This window comes from Beta vulgaris, chromosome 9 (assembly GCF_026745355.1).
Source record: "Beta vulgaris subsp. vulgaris cultivar EL10 chromosome 9, EL10.2, whole genome shotgun sequence".
NCBI classification, from domain to species: Eukaryota; Viridiplantae; Streptophyta; class Magnoliopsida; order Caryophyllales; family Amaranthaceae; genus Beta; species Beta vulgaris.
The window spans coordinates 12189068-12206866 of NC_079210.1; the positions used below are offsets into that span (position 1 = coordinate 12189068).

Genomic DNA, 17799 nt, shown 5'->3' on the forward strand with positions numbered 1-17799 from the left:
GATCGATCGATTAACTTTAGCTCTTCCGGAAATGGACATAACATCAGAGCAGAGCAGAGCAGAGCTTAAATGAAACCATCATAATTCATAATAGCTTGTATGGACACATTAGTGTTGTACAAGTAACAATTTTAGTGCAATGTTCCATACATGAACCAAAGTACCAAGCAAAAAAAAGTTCCACATTTTAATACACTGATAAGACAAAGAGCATGTACAACAACAATATAATGATGAGATTTTCCTATATTGTATTTGAAATCTAATAGATGTTTGCTACATAAAATGGCAAAACCAATCCCTTATCTAAAGATATATTAATCTCATTTTGTAATTTCACAAATTGCACTACACTGAATCTGCACCCCTAGAAAATAGCCTAGGAGAATTTTGTTATTTGAGGAGGTATAACTTTCAAATAATAATAAGAATAAATATTCTTTGATGAAAGTATTACACTACTCTGTATAATGGACTATACCTTTGCCTCCAGCATGAATATGTGAAACTTCTTTACTGTTTTTCTTTTGCATGATCCTATATCCTAGCCATTTGCTATGAAGACTACACAAAATTTCTCTACTTCCATGGATATTCTACTCTTCCACGGGAGGATCCACCCATCGTCCATGTTCTTTGATTAAGTCAATTAAAGCGTTTGTAGCATGCTCCATTGCAATTCCTCGCTTCACCACCGTCTGCAAAATAAAGATGGTAAAATTGTGTCTTTTAATGTCTCGACTATTTGTTGACATACATCTGAATTTCCTTTGTAACAATTCCACCATTCTAGAACAAGCGCAAAAATAGAAAGAGGGATCCATGTGATGAAGAGAGCTGAAGAAAACCTTTAAACCAAAAATGGTTTTGTTGCATTTAATTTGCAACTTCCATTAAAGGAAATTGCTTTACTTATTCTAGAACAGATAAAGTATAATAATAATCCAGTAAAAACATCTACATTCGACTTTCAAGAGCATTTCATTGAATAATAACAAAGGGGAATATCAATTTTTTGACAGAGAAGGGGAAGCATATAGAGACATCTGTGCATTAAACATGAAGGAAGAACAACTTGCAGCAAATGTTAACATGAAGTGGACATAAAGCCAGATTCATAATTGCAACTTAGATCCCAACACACAGGACTACAAGAGTATGATGGAGTTGCATGTTCTTTACATCGGAGTTGCATGTTCCTTATAGCATAGAATTTCCTAATTTCATTTTTTACATTGCATTTTCTTTCGATGATGACTCTACGTTTAAAATTATATCATACAAAAGAACCCTAAGTGTAATGAAAAGAATATGCAATGACGAGCACGATGCCCATCATGGTCCTGATTTGGGCGTAGAATCCAAGGATTGCTGAGTATAAGGAGTGGATCATAGCCTTAGCCTAGATATCTATCCATTTCCAAACTTCATTTCTGTTCTCCTTTAATTGAACCCCTTCTTTACATTCCCTGGCAGTGTTGTCAGCCTACATATTGTCCCTTCCATCTCTTTCTCTGCCTCTCTTGGAAATAATGTTTTCTTTCACATGATATTATCAGCAGCTTTATGGTCCAGTAGATGGCCGGCTAAAAAATGTGTGATAAATTACTTTACACTAGCTTCAGTTACTCAAATGACAGAATCAGTATAAGAACAATACAACCAACAAAAGACTTCCAAAATTGGGTCAGGGTAGGTTTGAATTTAAGAATCTAACCCCCGCAACTCCTTGAGGGGAGAGGCTTTTCCCTCAATGAATTGTGTGCCTTGATACTTGTGCAATATAGTGGTAGAGGATCTATTGGGAAGCTACTGAATTTGTTTACAAGACAATTTTTCGGTTTTATAAGAAATTAAAGGTACAGTTTAGAGACAAACTGACATTGAAGTAAACAAGATGCTGAATATTATTAGGGTAACACCTGAATGAATCTAACCCAAACCCACCATAACTAGGACTGAAAACAGCAAGAAAGAACTGAGAAAGAGACCATTTTTAAAATAGATAGTATACTATGTATTAGTGAAGCTTGTTTGTATATGCTATCAACAAGGTTTTCAATAACCGGAATCGTATTAAAATCTGGATGTCTGCATCTTCATTATCTGACAACTACAGAAAAATTAAAAATAAATCTGCATTCTTAACCGAGGATATAAGGCGGTGATGGAATACCTTGCCGACATAAAGATCAATTTTCCCAGGAGAACCACCAACATATCCAAAGTCTGCATCGGCCATCTCCCCAGGACCATTTACAATGCAACCCATGATTGCGATCTGCACAACCAGATGAAGGGTTCAGAGAATTGATTGTCTGCTTACTCTTTTCATTGATATCAAACAAATGCCATTGGAGGATTGGTTTAGAATATTACAGAAACACCAGGTAAGTGGGATGTCTTCTCCCTAATTTGAGCGCTTATTTCTTGGAGGTCGAAAAGTGTCCTCCCACACGAAGGGCATGACACATATTCCTGGATCAAGGAACACAAACATGAGTGGTCTTAAATAATCCACTGACAACAAGAAATAACTCAAATTTATAAAAAGAAAACATAAGGATCTTTTTCCTTCAGAAAATCATTACCGTTTTGGTATTCCTCATTCTGCAACCTTGAAGCAAGTTAAACGATGTGTTTCTAAGAAATTCGAAATCTTGATCACGAGCTTCTAGAAGTACACCATCTCCTAGCCCATCCACAAGAAGGCATCCAGCATAGGTACCAGCACGAATAACTAAGTCATCCCTGATAGGACAATACGATTATGGAAATGAGGGAGAGACAATGAGAAGTGGAATGATTATCACCATGGCTTCAACTTAGACATCATATTATGAAATACCTGTGTGTCCCAGAGGGGAACTGGATATGATGTATTACCGGGAAGTTCAAAGAATTATCTGATAGGTACTCAAAAAGCCTGCAATTGGTGCAAACATCTAAAATCATGAGCCATAACTCAAACAGTGAAATGAGATCAGGGAGTCGGTAGAAAGCTTAAAAATGATAACAGTATGCAGAAGAGTTGGTGCAAACATCCAAAATCATGAACTAACTCAAATAGTGAAATGGGAGTGGGGAGCGGGCAATAAAGTTAAAAACGAAAAACAGTATGAAGAAGAGTGCATGAAGTCCTTAGAGGTGAAGCAAAGACTTAGATATACGTTTCATACTAGGGAATAGATCCAGAAGCCTTGACACAGATAAAATCATGCTCAATTATGACATAAAAATATTCTTTGTTACAATAAGAAAAAAGTCGAACTTTCAGCGGTTGGCAAAATGGTATGTCCGTACCCATCTGTAGTGTCAAATACCCAACATTCACTTTCACTCAGAATTTGAAACTAAATAGCAAACTGAAGCAATTTAGCACATTCATTTTTGCATCCCACAAGCCACATTGCCAGAAAAGATTAACAAAACAAATACAAGATTCCCTCATATTGTATACTATAATAAAAAATTGCATCGATTAAAAGTTAACACCAATTGACTTAGTCATGGGTTGCGTATGCAACATGCCTTACCTATCTGTCATTCTGTTAGCCGTAAATCAGTAACTGACCAATTTCTAACTAAGATAGACCATTACTAGGAGTATACAATCCTTTACCAGCCACCCATAACAGCATTAGCAGCAAATTTTCACCTACAAATAATTAAGATTTACGACAGACTCCTCAAGGGAATCTAAAGTATAGATTATTTGTTGGTTTACGGGTATTGGACACTCAGATGGTAAAGATATTCAAGGCAGAATATAGATCTCGGAATAGAAACAATCAAGTAACAAGACAATGATTTTTGGATAGCAAGTGCCAGATTCATGCAAACCAAACCATGATAAGGATCCTTCCTCTAAATTTAACAGTTAAAAATTACCCACTAATGACACGCTTCTACACTGTTGGAGAGGGCTAGTAATTTTTCAAGCTCTTAAACAATTACATACGCCACTTCTTTATCTGGATTGATGGGGCCATGCTATTTAAGGAAGACCATACTATCCTTCATCTAGCCCGAATGCCTCTAGTAACAACATCCTCATCATTTCTATGTACAAGTAGAAAAAGATAAGTTTACATCCAAGAAAATTCCTTGTTCTGATCCCCAATATTCTTTCCAAGCAACCGATCTTTAGAGTACTCGTACTACAATTTCCCATTGCACCAAGTCTCATATGCCACAACCTAATGTCACCATCCTAACAAAGAAACTGTGGATTTCATCAATGAATCTGTAACTAGAGTTTCTTTAGCACATACAAGTTACCAAACTTTTTGGCCTTAATAAATCGATACAATAACCTGTAATTGTCTATGTTTGCATAGGGTACCAAATGAAATCCAGTTCATTCTTGAATCAGGCATTGATCGTAATTTGACAAAGTTCTCACAACTCCATCAAACATCTTGATGCTAATAGTCTCGACTATCAATAACCTTACCGGAAGCCATATTCCCTAAAACAATCATACCTCCATCAACAATGTAATAGTTAGAAAAAGGTTTTTATTGGAAGACGTAAGTGCATAACCCAATTTTATAATCCATTCATCGTTCTGCTCACCCTAGCCAAAAGTGGCTAGTAATGGAGCACTATCGCTGTCAGTGTCACCAAAGCTTGCTTGAGTGAAATTTAGAAAAATTAGAATAGAAAATTAAGAAGATGAATATAGAGATTTTACGAGGTTCAGCCAGTTCAAAAAATAGATTTTTCTATGAGCTTCACCGGAGATTACAAGAGCTTGAACTATCATAAAAGGAACTTTTCTTACTCTCATAAACAAAATCTTTAGAGTCTCTATTTAATGCAGTCTAACTAGATGCAATTCATACTCCGAAAATTCCCCGTTAGGAGAACACGACTGTTCAACAAACCATGCAATGACTCGATGAGTCTAGCAATAAACCAAGCAAAATCATCACAGACCATACCTTCGTGCTGCATGGACTCTGCTGACATTCTCTTCAGTGAAAGGCAGTTCATGCAGAATCATTGTAGCATCTATCTCTTTGAGAATGTCCAGTTCCTCATACTGTTCATCACCACGCAGAGACACAGCAAAGCGTGTTCCTGGAAAACATATGATCTTGATATTATATAGGATCCCCTAACTTATGATCAGCAGCAAATACTAAGAAACTGCAACTTTGACCACCTTCAGGTAAAAGCTTGTGTGCACCAGTTGACAACTCCTTGAGGTTCACAAGAACAATCGCATTAGGCAAGGGCTTTGTTAGTTGTTCAGACAAAGGGGTTATTACTCCCATACTTATATCGATCAATCTCTTGAGAGCTAGCCGCTGATCATATAAAGCAAAGCAGAGCAGATCAATCATTTGTATCTACATATATGATGATAAGTTGATGCAGCATGCTTGAACTAATGGACAAACAAAATGATAAGTAAGGGGAAAAAAGGAGATTGCTTACTGCATCAACATCATCTTGCGGTGGAAGCTGCCTCAGCAAAATGGAATCCACAGTGGCCAGATCCTAAGTTGAGAAGAATCTTGTCAAGCAATTTCCAATACATATAGGAAAATTATCACAGCAGTGGAGCAATCATTTTTTTCCTAAGAAATTATAGTTTAATTTGAATAATGACGTACCTTGAAAGGCATGCCTACAATAAGTTTTGCAGCTAGTGACTTGTACAGGAGTTCAGGTGTCTGATATTAAATATAATGAACACAGTTAGAACTAAGCATTAAAGGTAGAGGACGAAATGTTTTCCATCTACCAGCTAAATGATTTGCTAGAATCGCCAACAGGTTCTCGAGATTAGCATCCGAGACAACAAAGTCAGTTTTGGAAGTAAAAAAGACATGCAAGACAAGTAAAACACCACAATTTTCACCCTCACACAGGAACTACTAGGATATTATAATTCACAATATAAGGATCAAAGTTAATGAAAAAGAAGTGACATATTTCACCAGCCAAGATAACCATGGAATACGAAAAAAATGAAGAACATATAGCTGACGAAGTATAGGAGAGAATAGAGTCCAATAATACTAAGAGTAGAAATACCAGATAAATGGCAATTTGGCATATAGTACTAACCAAAATTGACCCATAATAAGCATGTATATAGAACAAAGACAGACTTCTAGCAGAACAATTGATTTATATATTATAACTGCATATAAGTAAATTTATAAGAAAGCATATATACACCTAAATTGTACATAAGGAGACTCTAGAGCAACACAGGTAAAAATATTTGAAGGAGAATCCCACCTTTAATTGATCCAAGGTAACAGTCATGAGAACAGAACCATCACGGTGTAAGACACCTCTATAGTCCACTTCTTCGCCCTGTGTTAAATAGAAGAATACTAAATGGAATAAACAGTGAACAAAGTAGCCAAAGGCTGTGGAAAAATCGGGGATAGTAAGCGAACCTCTTTTTGAATTGGCAGTTGACCACTTCTGCGTTGAAACTCAAAATAATGCCTGTGTTTTTCTTCAAATGGTGCCTGGAAGTAGATTACAGCCATATGAATGTGGTAAAAATTGAATTTTATCCTCTATTAGCATCAAATCAATCACGAAACCCGTTAACCCTACCACTCCTTGCTGAATTTCAGCCGCTCTCGTTCCAAGGTTGGCCAGCCTTCTGCAGGGGTCTATCTCCTCTTCTGGTGGTTCCGTTAGGGAGACCCTGATTGTGTCTCCCAAGCCATCCTACACATATAGTACTCTCCTGAGACTTATCACAATAGTATTTCTTGGATTGCATTCCATTGGTTAAACAAACATAATTTAGGCTATAAAAAACATCTAGGATTCCCGAATGTGATAGAATCTAACACTTTACACTATAAATGATACATTGGAAAAAAATCATAGTGATACTTCTGGAAAGATAGAACAAGCCTATAATTAAAGAAAGAACACACGATTGACGTGTCGGTTACTGATTCTAGGCAATCTTGCCATTCATAAAAATGAAAAAGTCACACATAGCCTAAACATGTTAAAGTTTCCTCCATTTAGGAACTTACTAAACCTAAACATGTTAAAGTTTCCTCCATTTAGGAACTTACTAAAGTGCCTTATCAGTTCTTTGATTCCAAAACTTAGCTGTGTCCTATCAGTTCCTTGATTCCACTTAATATACTAAACGTGCTATCTAGATGACATTAGTTCTGTGGGAGCAAATATCTATCAGCAAAATAGATCTCTCAATTTACCTGAAGAAGGGTCCCAATCCCAATTGCGGATTTCATCCGTCCATCTTCACCTTCACCAGCTTCTGTAACTCCCAAGTGCAATGGGTAATCCCATCCTTGCAAATACATTTCTGCAACCAATAACCGATACGCTTCAACCATGACAACTGGATTGCTTGCTTTCATGGAAAACACAAAATTATGGTAGTCTAATTTCCGGCAAATTCTTGCAAACTCAAATGCAGATTCGACCTGTTCCAGATTCAAAGATGGAAGTTTAAAACAGAGTCAATAAAAGCACTAGGCCAACGTAAACTAGAACTAGCATTACTCTTAACACCAATGGTGACAGAAGAAGCAAGTTAGGCTTACCATTCCACGTGGAGAATCCCCATAATAGCTCATTATACGATCAGAAAGGCTTCCATGATTCGTCCCAATACGCATTGCCCTACCGTACTTTTTACATTTCTCAACCAATGGAGCAAATACCTAGTATGACGCGAGAAAGGAAGACAGAGTCAATGTACTATGTTATTTCTCATCCTCTACCATGAAATAAACATCTTGCATTTTGACAAATATGAGAACAGAAGTACAGAACAGAATCATCATCACAATGAAAATAAGAATTTTGAAAAGCTGCCTATGTGAAACTCAAAAGTGAGCCTCTAAAGTTCAAAGCTGTGGCTCTAAGACTCTTGAGTTCCGACTTCCAATAGCCAATTTAAGTAATGTACTAGTGGCAGTGAGAGGAAAATGTTGATATGGCAGCGATAAGATCTTAAACCTAACGAGATGATGCTGCGAATTCGTTATGTCTAAGCTAATATACATCCTCAGTTTCTTTCTAGAAGGAATGGATGAATGTTATATCATATCTTTACCAATGCTTGAAACACTTCTCTTTTTCATTTTACACTTTCTGCCTTAGTTTTACTTAATTTAGTTGATAGACGACAACAACACCAAAACCTTGATACCGATAAGATGGGGTAGGTTGCATGAGTCAAAATTCTATCTCCCGTGGTCGTCAGACATGTATATTTTGCCTCCATTCTCTTCTGTCAAGTGCTATATGCTCCCTAGAACCTAATTTCTCCATATATTTGGCCTCTACTAAGTCATCTTTGGCCTCCCCCAACTTCTATATTCTCCATAATCCCAACTCTTCACTACCTTAACCGGTGCATCATCTTGTCGACATGTCAAACCATTGTGAGCAGTTTTCTCTTATCTTATCCTTTATATGAGCAACTCCAACCTTCTTCTCAATGCCTTTCTTCCAAATACTATCTCTTAAGGTGTCATCTCACAATACGCATCTTTGTTACCCCTATCTCTTAAAGTGCTATACTATGATTGTTTTGGTTGAGATTTGTGGATACTTTGTGGTAGGCTGGTAGCACTTTCAAGTTTTTTTCATTTCATTTCAAGTATTTGGGAATCAAGACTACATTTGCTGTTTTGTATTGTAGGTTCTTACCTTAGAAGATACAGATTTCACATACAAGACACGAACATAGCAGTTTAGGATCAGTATAAGGCTTTCGGAAATGTCTAGAGCCAAACGTGCAAAATGGTCAACTTCAAATGGCTATATCGTTCAAGACACTCCTCATTCGTTTGTACTGTATATTGGAGTTGAAAGTTAGGTTTGTAAGCTTTTGTATAGTTGGTCATAAGCCTAATTTTAACAAAACAATCTATGTGACCTGCAGCTCCTGTATTCTGACGCCATTCTCACTCCAATCATATGTACCTGTCTTAATACATCAAGAACTTCATATTGAGGGCTGCAACTGTGGCCTGTGGCCCATATAGGCACCACAATTGGCGCTGAATTCTTTTTGGAAACTATGTTTTGTTCCGACTTAAGCAATGCCTATAATAGGGACCCATAAATAGGCACAAACCCCCACTTTCCTAACACGACGTAGTTATATTAGTTTAGTGTAGGTTTAGCTTGGGTATTGGTGAGAGAAAGTAGAGAAACAATGGTTATTATAAAGGGAAAGTGAGCAAAAGTATGGTTTATACTTGGATTTGAAATATTGAATAGAAGAAAAAACGGAAGAATAAACGACTCCATAGCTTCTCCCAATCTGCATTTCTCACTCTTTTATCTCCTTCTTTGTTATTTATATTACTTTTAATTCCTATCTTTATTGCCTTATGTCTAGATTATTTCCTCTATTCATTTTCTTAGCAAGATTTCCATAGATTGTTGGTGTTAATGATATTCATGCTAAACTTCACTTTTATTTTGTTATTTTAATGATCTGCTAGTACTTCCTTTGCCAATCGCAATCCAACCATGAAAATATGAGTTTATGGAGCTAAATTAGGGAAAACCTTATTTATGTAGCTAAAAGTAGCAAAAAGATCGAGAGTAGACTTAGATACACCAAACAGAATCCTTCTACTAGTCTCGACTAATTTGCAAGGTCGGCCCAACAACCCAACAAATAGGAAACCCAAACTACATGGTGATGATTTGTTTGCATGAAGTAGGTTTTCTAAGTTTGAACTTCCATTTTTTTGATGCAATCAGAATGCACATGCACCTAAGTAATTTTCGGACACAAAAAAGCTATCTAACAATGCTTTCAAAAATTTGATTTTTTCAGCCGATTGGTTTGTTTAAGGAGCCCCCTCTCCTCCCTCAATTAAATCTTTCATCAATTGAGCCATAACATATTGCATGACGTATATGTAACCCTTGTTGGTAAAATTACAACGATAAGGACCACACAATCAGCATGCATGGATCTCTATCCATGCAAATCAATTGCATTGGTTTGTGTTACATAAAGAAGCTTTTTAAAAGTCTTAAATCCTTGAGTGTTTTCCCTCCAAAATTCAATCCTCTAGTTTATGTGTCATTGGTTAACTTTTTACCAGTTATTCTTTCAACTTCTCATTATTAATGTCTTCTCCCCAACAATTAATTTGTTATTTCTGTCCCATTCACTCTTTCGTAGCTTACTTCATAAACTTCACACAACATTACAGCGGATTACGACTGACCTTCTTACTGAAATTTTCAAGCTCATATAATTGAACTTTCATCACATAGAAAACAATAGTATATGTCCCTCGTCCCCATTTCTCACTCTTTGCATTGTCTATGTTTAGGCGACATCTGCATTACATTTTACCTGCTCTATGTGCTCAATTTCCTTCTGATAATCCTCTTCTGTGTACTCTAGCGTCTCAAACTGGGCCCTTCGATCAGCTGCAACAAAGCATATCTTTTATTCCAGTGCAAGGGACAAACATAACTATTATGCTTACAGAACCAATGCTCAGCATATACCAAAATTTCCAGGATTAACACGAATTTTTTCAAAGCATTCAGCAACACGCATTGCAACAGAAGGAGCAAAATGAATATCTGCCACTAGAGGAATATTGTAGCTGGAAAAAAGAAGAAAAGAAAAAAGCTAGATAAGTATGTTTCAAAAAATTATATAAAGTTGTAGACATAAAAAAAATTAAATATTGAACCTACAAAAGACTATAAAACTACAACTAGGTAGAAAATGTCAAGCCTTACTTTTTTTGGACAAGTGTGTTCTTAATTTCAAAACAGGCATCTGCCTCTTTCTTTCCCTGCACTGTTATCCGAACAATATCCGCTCCACTATCTGCAATTTTCATGACCTGCCAGAGAAAGTGAAAAAAAACGACTGGGTTAAAGAACCAAAAACAAATTATAATAGCACGGATGCAGTATCTGCTATGGCCATCAATTTCTATAGGTCCTTCAAGTTTTTTGACTTCTTTTCCCTAGCCATTAAATGCTATAATGAAAACTACATCCTAGGTCTTGTTAATGTATTGAAGCCTATAACTAGGGGAACTTTTTGATATGCATCAGTAGGAGTTACACAAAACAAGTTGATTGTCAGATACGCTAGAATATAGCGCTTCATTTCTAATATTAGAGGCTATAATAGATATAAGTAAGCAAGATTTTCTAAAGAAGAAGCACCAGAACACAATACAATTAACTGACTTCATAAACATTGAAAAGGACGATACTTTTAAAAAAAAAGATAACAAATGTATCTATGTACATATTTTAGTTTTGGTCAAGTGATGATGAATTCAATGGAAAGATAGCCAAGTATTCTGGAGGGTGCTGCTCAAACTATGAGCTAACTGGACAGGGTCCTCCTAATTTTTAAATTCTGTACATCAGGGAGCCACAATCCAAGAATTTTTTCATCAACATGATCTCCAAACAGCAGACAAAGAATAAAGCAGGATATACGATATAAAGCAAGGAAACTATGATAGATTAGTATACTGATGCTCACCTATACCATCTCAGCCTCTTAGCATTTGAAAACAACTACTAGATTATTCAAGCAAGATAAACACTCACTCAAGTAGTCCAACGGATGGAACAATGGGCAAGTGGCCTATAATATCTATTTCATAAAGGTCACATATTAATATTGGACTAAAGGAGAAAACCAGCAGGGAACCTGTTCAACTGTTCCAGCAACATCTTTTGTGTCTGTTGTTGTCATTGTTTGTATCCTGATTGGGTGGTCACTCCCGATAGCTACATCACCCACCATCACTGTGCATGTCTTCCTCCTCACAGTTTTGTATGGCAATTCACAGTACTTTTGCCGAGGTACTGCATCGAAAATTCCAAACACAATAGCTAAAATAGTGCTGGAAAAGTATATAAATCAAAAGTTCTTAACTACCGTATGGCATTGAAGATGAAACTAAGCAGAAAAGAAAACAATATAATTAACCACAAGGAGCAACTAGTTTTCATATTTTTCTCTTTCTCTCCTCCTTTCCCATGTGGGATAGGTAGGCAAAATGTTTGGCAAATCTGTAAATCATTGTTACTACTATCTTCCTAGAAGTTAGATATAAGAGGTCAGAAATGCGCATTACACATTCTTGTTCTCCTACACAACCTTTGGGACACACAAACTACGACAAAGTGCCAACACATTTAGCATAATTGAAACTTTGATTACTGCTCTGATTAATTCTTCAGGTAACGCCAATTATGGACTTTCGCGAAATATGATTTCTACTGCAATTATCATACCAGTTCACAATGCATTTGGATAATTTGTTTGGAAAAAGTTATACCGTGGTAAAGCTAAAGAATTACGAAATCAGTCAAAGTGGCAACACACATGAGAACCTCATAAGGCCAGAAAAGAAAATTCATCATTTAACTACTATCAACTAATAGAATAGCTTACCTAGGAGACTACTTCCTTCTGATGCAGGCTGAAGCTCAGCAATATCAGATCCTGGATTTGAACTCTTAATGACAGAACTTTTAGTTCTTTGAAACTTCACACTTCTAATATTTGAAATCTTCACAAAATCCACATTTTTGGAAAAACCCAACTCAAAATCCTTGTTCTTAACATGACAAATTGGAGCTTGAATTATCCCGGTCGCCATCGCTCGAATTAGTTAATCCTTCCTACACAATTCACAAAAACCACCAGCAGAAACTCCCCAAATTAAGGGCAGGAAAAAAAACAATAAATGAACCACAACTAACAAAACATACACACAAAATAATCTTTAAGTTAAATTAAACATGCTCTCTTCTAAGAGGATCAAAAGGCAACTTTTGAACCCATGTCACATTCTTTAGCTGCCACAACCACACACAAAAAACTGGGTCTATCTTTAATTAATTTAAAACATTTTTCATCAGTAAAACCAAACATGTCCTAATTGCAAATTTATCTTTGATGCAGAAAAAAAAAGCACAGATATGAACATATTAAACAATTCTTGTATACTGGAATCATAATTCAGGGGGAAAATACTTACAGAAATTTGTATGTTATACGCACACACAAAATAAAAATAAAAAGAACTCTGCAAAATTGTACACTAAGAAAGCAGCAAAGTAAAATTGAAAGGAATATTCTTTAAGAAGAACGAGAATTTCTAGCAGAAATATAAAATTTGAACCAATTTATTAAAATTTGACAGATGAAACTTACAATTTTAAGTGGGCAAGCAAACGTCGGAACAATCTGGAAAACAAAAAACTCGTGGTGGGTAGACTTGAAAAGTGACTCCTTGAGTTGGAATTTTGGAGAATTTAGAATGGAATATTTATGGGAAATGTTTTAGGAAGAAAATGAAAGAAGAAGCAAATAAGGAAGAAGACAGTTCAGTATCCAAACTGATTGCACAGGCCACACAAATGGGTAATTGAAAAATCATTTGATAGATCAAACAAATAATTAAATAATAATTTTTAGAGTAATACTGTAATAGTAGATTTTTTTTGTTTTTTAAATTTGTAGAATTTGTTAGTGCAAATGTGCAATCAGCAAATATATGGATTATGGAGTAGTTTTTACATCGGATAGGTGAGAGAGAAAGTTTTGTACAGTTACATTTGTGGGTCCGCCCGAGTCTCCAAGACAATAAATCAAAGATGGATGAGATTTTCGTTTTTAACGTGAACACAGCGCCATTTTATTTATGTTTTGGTGTATCATTTTTTTTTTTTTTTTTTTTTTTTTTGACAATGGGTAAAAGAAACAATAAAGGAAAGAAAAGAAGCTAGCTTTTTCTAGCTTTAGTAGCTAGATTATGAGCTAAACTGATCTCTTCCCTCTTAACTTTTTTACAACTAACAAAATTAAAGCTATTAGCTAATTTTCGGATGTCTTTGATTATCTTGTCTATCTCTTTATTTGTCTCTAATTGATTATTTAGTGCTCGTATAATCTCCTCGTTGTCTGTTTTGGTGTATCATACTACCATGGACTTTTTTCTTTTTCTTTTTAAGAAAAATTAAAAGGAATAGTCTTAATTTTTTATTATTTTTTACTGGTCTTATTTATTTTATATTTTTTAAAAAATTTGATCTTAGTAGATTGGTGACTGATATTACTAGTTAATATTTTTTCTTTTATCAATTTTAGTATTTTACCATCTCTTTTTCGTCTCCCCTCCCTCCTTCCTCCCCTGCCACCCCTCATCTTCACCCTCACAGCCTCACTTGCCACCCCTCATGTTCATTCTCCCCTCCCACCAGTTATCATATGATATAGTCGATTTTTATTTAATATAGTCCATTTTTGTATGATATTATTACCTTTTGAGTTTGTCTTGTAAGAGAATGCATACTTTTAAATTAAAATTAGGGAATAGTAAGCCTAATATTAAAAAAAACAATTAGCCCAATAGTGATTAGGTTAATTTTTCTCGGTGACTAGTTTAATCCATTTATTGACTAGGTCTAATTTTATGTTAAAATTAGACTGTCTCTTTTAATTATTTTTGTTACTTGTTTGGTCAATTTTATATGATACAATCATTTTTTGTAGGAAAATTTTCAAAAACTACTTTTTATAGTAAATTTTTTTCAATAAACTACCTTTAATTTCAAAAAACTACCTTATATAACAAATTCCTTTCAATATACTACCATTTTACGTTTATACCTAATACTAATCAATAAATGACAATTGTCATAATTATTGTTGCCGGTGAGGTAGTGAGAAAAGAAGAGAGAAACCAAAGGGGAAGAAAGAAAAGCAATTTACAGTGACTTAATTATTAAAGATTAAACCCCATTTAAGGTAAAATGGTAGTATATTGAAAAAATTTGTTACATAAGGTAGTTTTTTGAAAGAAAATTTTTAAAAGGTAGTTTTTTGAAAAAAAAAATTGATTATGAAAGGTAGTTTATGAAATTTTTCCTTTTTTTATGATTTAAACAGTATTATCTGTAATAGGAAGATTTAAAAAGAATAATACAAACTTTCACCAATTCTCCCAAAATAATACTATATTTTGATTACATTTTAATATATCAACCTTTCCACCTACTATTCCTAGAGTAAGTCAAATTGGGATGCAACCTAAAAAAACAAGTAAATGTAGATAGTGTCAACTCATAATAGGTTCTTTTAACAAAAATTAAGATAAACTTAAAATTTAAAATATTAAAATTAAATTTAAAATATTAAAAATAAAAATAATTTTTTTAAAAATAAAAAAGAAGGTTGAATTCGTTCTTGCATAAGCGTCGTTTTCGAGGTCAAAAGCACCTTTATGTTCAATTGGGATGATTATCGTGAAAGTTGGCATACTGGTACTTGTTTTGACCGAACTATCGTGACTCATGCCCTATCTTGATAGTCAAAGTACTTTTTCTTAAAAAATGTCATTTTCGAGGTTGAAAACACCTTTTTGTTCGGCTCTAGATAATTACTGTGAAAGTTGGTATATTGGTACTTGTTTCGATCGGATTTTCGTTATTCGTGTCCCTTAAGAATGATCAGCAAAGTCCATTTTCGAAAAAAAAAAAAGTTGTTTTGGAGGTAAAAAAACACCTTCTTGTCCGACTTAGGATGATTACCACGAAAGTTGTCATATTGGTACTTTTATGTATGCTTTTATTGCCAATGCAGATTGAGCACAAATTTGACTATCTCATTATAGAAGTTTTTGTTTTAAATTCGTTTTGAAAACAAATTCGCCAATATGTTTTTAAAGGAATACTCATAAACCTAATTGGATTTTGGGTTAATTTATTTAGATCTGTATTAGCAAAAATAAACATATGAAGGCGATGAAAACATTAAATACATAGGCATGATTTATTTTGGGATACATCATGAAAGAATGTTTTAGTAACTTTAAAAAATTGTATTGGAAATGAAATATTATGGACCCTAAGGAATTACGCCTTTGTTGCCTGGGTCTTGTATAACGATCCGTCAAAAGAGCAATCTTAAATCTTGGATGGAGATTGAATGAAAATTGTAGGTTTTTGAACATAGGTTTGAAGTGTTTGAGAGTGTTTTTAGAAGTGCTTCTGTGTGAAAGCGTATTTTGTAACCTTCATCATAAATTCGGAGTAATCCCAAGATTTGTACACTAGTGGAAAAAACCCTACCTGATGCAGTCAAAACTGGCCTTTCTTATGCGGTTTTGGTTCGCATCAGATGGGTTTGCAACAGCTTACAAATATTTTCAGATGCGGTCCAAAACCACATCAGAAAATGATTAACTGATGCGGTTTTACCTTAAAACCGCATCAGTTAATCATATCAACTATGCGGTTTTACCTTAAAACCGCATCAGTTAATCATATTAACTAATGCGGTTTTAAGGTAAAACCGCATTACTAAATCTACATACTGCACTAAGGGAAAAAAAAGGAAGGGCCGCGCTTTCTTCATTACGCAACCCTTCTATACAGTAGGGTTGCGCTTTTGAATAAAACGCAGCCCTTCGTTGAAGTAGGGCTGCGTTTTAATAGACAAGCGCAGCCCTGTTTTGTGAAGGGCTGCGCTTGTTTAAAAAGTGCAGCCCTACTGTTACAGAAGGGCTGTGCTTTTTAAAAAAGTGCAGCCCGAATGTTACAGAAGGGCTGCGCTTTTTAAAAAAGCGCAGCCCTTCTATGGGCTTTTTTTTAAAAAGAATTTACGCAGCCCTCACTTCCTCTCTCTCTCACGCCTCCCTCTTCTCTCTCACCCTCCCTCTTCTCTCTCTTCTCTCTCACCCTCCCTCTTGTATCAGTAAAAATATCAACAAAAAATCCACCAAACAAAACCCCAGAAAAAAACAAAAATTACGGTTTGCTTAATTTGAGAGCAATTTAAAAGAGGAACAAAGAGAGCATCGGAAGAAGGGTTGCGCAAACAACATTTTTTTTACAGTAATACCAATTTGAATTGAAATTTAGAGAGGTGAAAAAAAATCATACAGGAAGAAAACGATCGAAGTGAAAATCCCAAGAATCAGAAAGAAGATTAAGAGAACCAACTGGTGGAAGACGAGATCGAATTGAAGCTGCTGATAAAGATGAATCGTCTTCTCCGCCGGAACCTCGAATGAATTTTCCGGCGGATGACGGAACTCCGGCGACCAGACGTAATAATGGTGAGAGTGGCAGCAGCGATGAGGTTTCCACCTCTCGTCGCGACGGTTGCGTGCGCGTTAGTGGTGTTTATGCTACCTCAAGTAACTGCAAAACGTTATCTTGTTGGAAAACATATGGGGGGTTAGACTAGCAATGTGAACTACACTGTTTTATAATCGCAAGCACAAGAACATCCCGTAAGTTTTACTTCCTTATTCACTGAACGCAGGTTGAACTCCGGCAACGACAACCACAAGTTATAGATTTTTCGTTTTTCAAGTCTATAATTTCTTAATCTTTGTTCTGATTAATGTTCTTGTATTTTCATATCTATAATTTTTTCTCTTCTGTATTTTAGTTTTTGTTCCTTTTTTTTCATTTTCGTTCTTCTGTATTTTAGTTTTAGTTTTTATTCCTTTTTTTTTCATTTTTGTTCTTCTTTATTTTAGTTTTAGTTTTTGTTCCTTTTCTTTTCATTTTCGTTCTTCTGTATTTTAGTTTTAGTTTTTGTTCCTTTTTTTTCAATTTCGTTCTTCTGTATTTTAGTTTTAGTTTTTGTTCATTTTTTTCATTTTCGTTCTGCAATTATGTGATAATATTTTTTGATTTCCTGTTTTAGTTTTAGTTTTCCTGACCATATACCCTATTCCTCTTTTGGATTTGGATGGTTTACTTTAAGGTTTAATGCAAATGTTAAAATTCAGAAAA

At 35.0% G+C, this 17799-nt stretch overlaps 1 protein-coding gene across 4 annotated transcripts; it reads right to left on the bottom strand.

Moving 5' to 3' along the window:
• Positions 1 to 215: 215 nt before the first annotated feature.
• LOC104903247 (4-hydroxy-3-methylbut-2-en-1-yl diphosphate synthase (ferredoxin), chloroplastic) lies at positions 216 to 13459 on the bottom strand. 4 transcript variants are annotated; one of them, XM_048635776.2, is made up of 20 exons: positions 13205 to 13459; positions 12440 to 12669; positions 11690 to 11847; positions 10753 to 10859; positions 10513 to 10613; positions 10355 to 10431; positions 7566 to 7685; positions 7215 to 7445; positions 6589 to 6705; positions 6423 to 6497; positions 6259 to 6336; positions 5625 to 5684; positions 5446 to 5508; positions 5171 to 5315; positions 4947 to 5085; positions 2849 to 2926; positions 2592 to 2751; positions 2380 to 2478; positions 2177 to 2281; positions 1036 to 1586 (listed from the first exon to the last, which is right to left on the bottom strand). In XM_048635776.2, the coding sequence occupies exons 2-20, from the start codon at positions 12645 to 12647 to the stop codon at positions 1482 to 1484; spliced, it is 2226 nt and encodes a 741-aa protein (XP_048491733.1). In that variant the 5' UTR covers positions 12648 to 12669; positions 13205 to 13459; the 3' UTR covers positions 1036 to 1481. The 4 variants fall into 4 exon arrangements, with proteins under 4 accessions (XP_048491735.1, XP_048491733.1, XP_048491734.1 ...); XM_048635777.2 differs by lacking the exon at positions 13205 to 13459 and adding an exon at positions 13029 to 13180; XM_048635778.2 differs by lacking the exons at positions 1036 to 1586; positions 13205 to 13459 and adding an exon at positions 216 to 698 and having other exon boundaries at positions 12440 to 13177.
• Between the last annotated feature and the right edge of the window lie 4340 nt (positions 13460 to 17799).